At 50.2% G+C, this 7,084-nt stretch overlaps 2 protein-coding genes across 2 annotated transcripts; one reads left to right on the top strand and one right to left on the bottom strand.

The window, feature by feature from the left end:
• Window positions 1-476: 476 nt before the first annotated feature.
• BDQ94DRAFT_57304 (methylenetetrahydrofolate reductase (NAD(P)H) MET13) lies at window positions 477-2,802 on the top strand. The gene is made up of 4 exons (XM_026776079.1): window positions 477-564; window positions 673-1,510; window positions 1,576-2,447; window positions 2,506-2,802. The coding sequence occupies exons 2-4, from the start codon at window positions 687-689 to the stop codon at window positions 2,688-2,690; spliced, it is 1,881 nt and encodes a 626-aa protein (XP_026624843.1). The 5' UTR covers window positions 477-564; window positions 673-686; the 3' UTR covers window positions 2,691-2,802.
• An 889-nt stretch (window positions 2,803-3,691) lies between these two features.
• Window positions 3,692-6,693, bottom strand: BDQ94DRAFT_180248 (putative NTP binding protein; the record flags this gene model as incomplete). The annotated part of the gene is made up of 1 exon (XM_026773576.1): window positions 3,692-6,693. One exon carries the CDS (start codon window positions 6,691-6,693, stop codon window positions 3,970-3,972), a length of 2,724 nt encoding a protein of 907 aa, XP_026624842.1. The 3' UTR covers window positions 3,692-3,969.
• Window positions 6,694-7,084: the final 391 nt, after the last annotated feature.

The following is a 7,084-nucleotide window of genomic DNA, read 5'->3' as shown; positions in this document are numbered from 1 at the left end:
TGCAAAGACAGGGCTGTGTATTGGCCTGACTCTACAGCCAGACCAGCAAAACCATCCCTTGCCTGCCCTGAATTTACCGAAGGGAGAGTAGATAACTACAAAGAGTAGTTTACTAGTCATGATTGCGGGAAGAACCATTAATAAGAAGGGACAGTCAGACCGGGGCACGTGCCGGCCCACCATCTCCGAAGGCCGGCCCCCTCTTTGGCCGCTGGGTGGATGGATTCCAACTCGTCCGACTGAATCACACCGGCGGCTTAAAAGCAGACCCCACCTTTTCCACTGGCTTCGATTACTTCGTTGCTGCTCCTCTTCTTTCTCCTCCTCTCTCTTGTCCGTCGTTTTTGTTGCCTACGGGGTTTTCCGAGTTTAACAAGGTGCTGCTTCATATAAAATTTGATTTTTACCCCCCCGTATTCCCTCCCTTATAAGTGGTCTTGCTGTCCCTGGTGGAACCGGTGAGCCACAAAGTCACGACATCAGTACCTGAACTGCGTTTGAAAGCAGGACGTGTATGATACCTGCTTCCGAGTAATCCTATTCTCCTGCAGTGGCCTGGGACGTGTAAGTCCAACTTTCTTACTATCTCGACAACCGTTGTTCTGGCTTCTGAATTGCCGGTTCATCACTTTTGTCACGGACCAGAATCTGACCTACTCTGCCAACCACTAGTGTAACTTTTCGCCATGCACATCAAAGAGAAGCTCGCTCAAAATGAAGCGGCCGGAAGGACGGGCATTTCCTTCGAGTTCTTCCCCCCGAAGACGGCCCAAGGTGTTCAGAATCTTTACGACAGAATGGATCGCATGCACGCATTAGGTCCTTCTTTCATTGATATCACGTGGGGGGCTGGCGGCCGACTATCGGACCTGACCTGCGAGATGGTCAACGTTGCCCAGTCGGTGTATGGCTTGGAGACATGCATGCATCTGACTTGCACGGACATGCCCCAAGAGAAGGTGGACGCCGCACTCCAGGCTGCCTACAAAGCAGGCTGCACCAACATTTTGGCTCTCCGTGGAGATCCTCCGCGTGACAAGGAGGCTTGGGAAGCTGCAGATGGAGGATTCCGTTATGCGAAAGACTTGGTCAAGTACATTAGGAGCAAGTATGGAAACCACTTCGATATTGGTGTGGGAGGCTATCCGGAAGGTGCGGATGACAACCCGGATGTGGAGCAGTTGATCGACCACCTGAAAGAGAAGGTTGATGCTGGAGCATCGTTTGTCATTACGCAGATGTTTTACGACACGGACAACTTCATCGGCTGGGTCAAGAAGTGCAGGGACAGGGGCATCCATGTGCCCATTATTCCTGGTATTATGCCGATTCAAACCTACGCTGCGTTCATCCGACGATCGGACTGGACCAAAACTCGGATTCCCCCGGACTGGCTCGAGGCACTGGAACCTGTGAAGAACGACGACGCTGCTGTAAGGGACATTGGAAAGCGGCTGATTGCAGACATGTGTAGGAGGCTCATTGCGGCTGGTATCAACCACCTGCACTTGTAAGTGTTCTCTTACGTCTACTTTAACTAACTCGGTCAGACAATGACTAACGGGGGTTGGCTAGTTACACAATGAACCTTGCGCAGTCCACACAGCTGGTCCTTGACGAACTCAACCTCATGCCTTCCGAAGAGACACCGCTTCAGAGAGCTCTGCCTTGGAGGCCATCACTTGGCTTGAACCGCAGAGCCGAGGATGTTCGCCCGATCTTCTGGAGGAACCGGAACTCGTCCTACATCGCCCGTACACAGACCTGGGATGAATTCCCGAACGGTCGCTGGACCGATTCTCGTTCTCCTGCTTTCGGCGAACTTGACAGCTATGGCATCGGCCTCAAGGGTACAAACGAGCAGAACATCAAGCTGTGGGGAGAGCCCAGATCCCTTCGGGATCTTACTCATATCTTTGTCAATTTCCTCGAAGGAAAGCTGGCCCGGTTGCCCTGGAGCGACACTCCTATCACTACCGAAGCCAACGCGATCAAGACCAGTCTCATTGACCTGAACCAGAAGGGTCTCTTCACAATCAACTCCCAGCCGGCAGTGAACGGTGTCAAGTCTTCCCATCCCGTGTATGGATGGGGACCGAAGAATGGATATGTTTACCAGAAGGCATATCTCGAACTCTTGGTCCCGCCCTACCTGATCGACGAGCTGATCGCTCGCATCGAGAAGAATGGTGACCTTACGTACCATGCTGTCTCGAAGACGGGTGAACTGCGCACCAACACCCGCGACAGCCCCAATGCCCTGACCTGGGGTATCTTCGCTGGAAGAGAGATCGTCCAGCCCACAATCGTGGAAACTGTCAGTTTCTTGGCTTGGAAGGACGAGGCGTACCGTCTGGGTGATGACTGGGCCAAATGCCATGATGCCTCCAGCCCCAGCAGAAAGTTGATCCAGGGCGTGATGGACAACTGGCACCTTGTCAACATTGGTGAGCTCCCAATATAGTGCCCTTGCTGAGAAAATGATGGCTAACACAAGCTTTCCAGTCAACAACGACTTCCACAACACCAGCAACCTCTTTGATCTATTCAAGGACCTGGATGTCCGAGAACTTGATACTGAAATCCCCGTCGAGAACGGTGAGCCGAAAGCTCACACGAACGGAGCAACAAACGGAACGACCAATGGCGCGACTGACGGAGCAGCTCCGGAACTTGCAGTGAAAAACTAGATGTGGCTCCTGCAGCCCCCGTGGGGACAGTCCGCCATTTACTATATGCCTTTCTTCAACCTCACTTACGACTTCCTAATTCAACATATATTATTAATTCAACATCTCAACCTCAACGATTACCTGCCCGAATGAACACTCCCGGGCTTTTGCAACGTTTTACGGCGGCACGACCATGAAGACCTCTCAACGATTTCTTCCCTGAGCGTTTATTCTATTTCAACATGACATCTTCACCTTCCAAATTTATACCCCCACCCCCCTATTCTCGGATTTTTGCTTTCGCAACCCATCGAGCATGGAAAAAAAATACATCTTCAACAATATTTTCATCTATTCATGATAAAGCTCTTCTCCGGAAACGAAAAGGGCCTTCTATCTCAACATTTCTATCTCTCTCTTTGTTCTTCAACTCTATCAACAGAGACGGCTTACAGAAAATAAATTCTCGGGGGTATTTACGATCTTCAACACACTATGGATGACGGAGTTGGGCTTATGCATTTCAACAAAAAGTGATCCTCTTCAACATGGGATTTGGAACGGAGTCTTCTAAATGGAGCATTTGATACTTTTCTTCCCTTCTTGGCCTCTCTACTTAATCAACTCTCTTTTTCCTCCTTCTTTGCATTTTATCTTATATATCCGGGTTTTTTCTCTCATAATTTCTGTTTGCATTCAACATTTTTGCATTCTTGTTGTGGTGATGGCGGTGGTGAAATACAGGTGCTGGCTAGGCGAGTATTATAATGCCTAGCATTTCTTATAAGTCAATAGAAGCATGATTTCTTCCTCTTTCCATATTTCTCTCCTTTTACTTTGGAATCGTATTGGTAGAGCTTGATGCGTCAAAGTGAGTGAGATATAGCTATGCATTCAAATCTGTTGAGGATAGATGTGGTATTAAACTCAAGTAAATACTAACGTAGTCAGTGAAGGTGGCTTAATCATCATTCGAGGGCAGATTACATTTTATCTCTATGGAAGGGAAACAAACATCAGGCAAGATGCATTTCATTTAACATTCAACGAGTCGCTAGACTAGACTAGGTACAGGAGGTAATAATGGATACACCGCATTACGTTAAAAATACTTGGAAACATGATACATGATAACCAACCAACATTGACACACGGTTAAGCAGGAACGTCATGTGCTTCCCTGTCACGCTTGAAAGAAATGTAAGCGAACAAGCAGAACAGGTGTTACCTTAGCATAACCTGAGCCAAGGCCGCTTTATATCAACAACCAAACCGACTAACCCAAGGACAGACCAGCTTATACCAAGAGAGCCCTTCCTAATGCCCCCAGTAACCATGCGAAGGGCCTTGCAAACCACACAATCCAACTGCCAACAAGGACCACATACCCGGCTGCTCGGCCTATGACCATCATGACGAACCCGAGCGCAATGAGGTAGACCATAGCCTTGCAGAGATCAATCAATGACCGAGCGAAATCCTCGCGAGTGGGTTTTGGCCAGGACCCTGTCGTATTGTAGAGGGCCAGGATTCCCAGAAGATCTTTGAGGACATGCAAGCAGTGCTCGATCATTTTCAATACATTATTGAAGGTGATCTTCACTAGCATAGCCCGGGAATGCCGGTTGGCCATGATTTCATCATAGAGACCTTGCAGCTGTCCGGTAAGCTCTATAAGAGCATCCCTGACATAGCCCATTATCTCCTGACTTGGCGCTTCCTTGTTGTGGGTAGGTAGACCGTTGCAATGTAGATCAGTGTTAAAATCAGTAATCTTAGAGTAGAACAACTCTTTTGCTGTGTCAGACACTTGTTGCCCATCCAGTTCAGCAACTTCAATAGGTCCAGCCTCTTGCATAACGCTGTCCTGTCTAAACCTATCTTTGCTAATCGAGGCCGTAGGAGAAATTGCCTCGGGAGTTGACGGTTTCTCAACGAGTGTCGTATCCGACGCGCTCTTCAATGAGTGTGTGTTGCCTCTTTTAGGCGATACACTAGCAATGTAAGGCTTCTGCTGATTATTGCACACTGGCTCGCCGGATATTTCTGTTTTGGACTTGGGCAGTCCTTGCGTACGGATGAACCCACGAATAGCGCGGGGTCTTTGCGGAGAGGTACGGTCGGCTTCTGTTCGACTTTTGGGGGTGGGATGTGTATTGGTAGGAGGGACTGCAGTTGAAGATACTGCGCATGGCGTATTTGACTTTTCCCAAGAGTTTTGGGTAGCCCTTCGCAAGCCTGATGCCGAACTGCTCAGTGTCTGCTTTACTCGTGAGTCCGATATTATCTCTCCCGCGGCGCGAGAGGTGGGCTCCTGCGCGTCTGCATTCTTTGGGCTGCTTCTCAAGTCTGCCATGGTCACCATAGTGCGTGTGATAGTGGGTGTGATAATGAAAACATCGTCCGACTTGCGGCCCAACTTCTGCTTGTCGTGCTGCTTGGTTGTGTTTGCTGATGGATCCAGGTTCTCCGTCATAGACGCTTTGGCAGAGACCTCCGTCTGGTCCGGCAGGCGGCACTTTGCCTCTTGACACATTGTCTTGGGCAAGGGCTTCGAGCATTGGGCTTGTTTCAAATTCCGAGAAATTGGTTTCCATTCTTCTTGAACGACAGATTTCTCCGGAGATGTCGACGTTGCACGGTTGCTGGTGATTCGCTTCCCTTCCTTCGACACCTTGGATCGTCCGGACGGGATGTCTATCATTCTGGGGCGCTCGTCCGTCATAGAGAAGAGCAGAATCTCGTCCGGATTTTTGTCGTAAGGCCCGTTGATCTCCTTGCACCCTAAAAAAGAACCATCTGGGTTTGCAGCGGGGGTCTTGTTCACCGATTTTGCAGGGCCCTCTTCCCATATTGTGCTGAACCGTTGCTTTCCGACTTCTTCTGGGCTATAATAGCGGCGGTGTCCTGATGAACAATTGGAATCACTGACTTCAGTGGGGCGGCCGACACGTGAATCTTGACCATCAAGGCCCGTCGAAGTCTTTTCTTGCCCAGGAGGATTGCTGGTGCTATCCTCGGGGGTTCTGGTACGCGGGCTTGGGAGAGTGTCTGGATCTAGCATCGCCCCGCCTTCCTTGTGGACTTTCTCAATGCTTTGCTGAAAATCGGAGATTTGTTGAGTAGTCATGATCGGCGGATTTGGCTCCTTAGCCGTTGGCATATTAACAACAAACTTGTCTTCCCACTCGGTTAAGGAGCTGGACGGAGCGGATATGGGTGAAACTGAGGGATGTGAGTGTTCGGAGGAGTCGGTGTTAGTGTCTGTTCTCTCAGACGATATTGCTGGTGTGGAGCTGCTGAAGTTCAGGTGCGTTCGTTGGTTTACATTGATCGGACGCTTTCTTTGACCAGTAGAGGATCCTGCTCCCCCTTCTCTCGCAGTGCGCCCAAAACTTGTTCGAATGTCGTTCGAATTCGGAATCTTTGTTGGAGGGCTCGGACCTTGGAGAACTGTTTTGTCGCCCCGAGGCACCCCTCCCGCCAATTTCTGCTTCTGTTTGGCAATCTCCTGTCTTGGAGAGTTGGCTAGTGAAACTATCTTTCGGTAGGCCTCCTGGTAGTATTCCTTCGGTTTCTCTTTACTGAAAGATGCTCCGGGAATATCTTTCTCAAACCTATCCTTCACTTTGCGCCAGTATTGGTCGCGATCGTTGTCTGTCTTCTTGGGGGATGAACGCTGCAGTGCTCCAAACGACCTCTTCGGCTGAAGAACTCTATCTGCGCGATGCCCTTTCTGTTCAGAAGTGGCGGGTTGCTCCTTTGGCTGCTGTTTCTCCTTGTCGGTAAGAGACTTGGGAAGGGGTAATTTGGTAGGGGTCTTCTTTCGCGGAGCCGTGTCAGGCGAAGCGCTGGTGCTGTCTTTCCCTCCGAACTTGAGACGCTCGTCGGGTTTGGGCGTAGTTTCTTGCACTCGCGTGGGCGTTAATACCTCGTTACTGACTCTTGTCCGCTTGCCGTGGCGGGGTCGAGGCTGAAGATTTAGCAGATGTCCATTTGGTAGATGCAAGAATTCCTCCATTTTCACCCGTTCAGGACTGCTGCAGCCCAAGCAGCTTCGACCTTAAAGCCAGACAGTGTCAAAACAATGACCCATTCCTCCACCAGCGCTGGAATATCTCTCAATGCTCTTCTTCTCCGGGCGAGTGTATGCAAAATCACGCCCGTGCAGGCGTTGGGCGTTTGGTCGTGGATGTGGTTTCATCGGAACGCGACAGGGGTCTGGAAAGAAAGCTGGCAGGGCAACCCCATCACTGGGCGCGTTCCGCGTGGTAGGGCAGGGATAATGTATGTAATGATAAGGGGTGGAATGTATAGTGCGCCAGGGCTGGCCACTATTAGGAATGTAGCAACGGGCGGATAGAGGTCACCATGGAATGTAGGCCTGGACCTGTGACATAGTTCGGCATGGA

Source organism: Aspergillus welwitschiae (assembly GCF_003344945.1).
Source record: "Aspergillus welwitschiae strain CBS 139.54b unplaced genomic scaffold BDQ94scaffold_22, whole genome shotgun sequence".
Lineage (NCBI taxonomy): Eukaryota > Fungi > Ascomycota > Eurotiomycetes > Eurotiales > Aspergillaceae > Aspergillus > Aspergillus welwitschiae.
The sequence above is the reverse complement of the archived record's forward strand: the minus strand, read 5'-3'. Positions and strand labels throughout refer to the sequence as shown.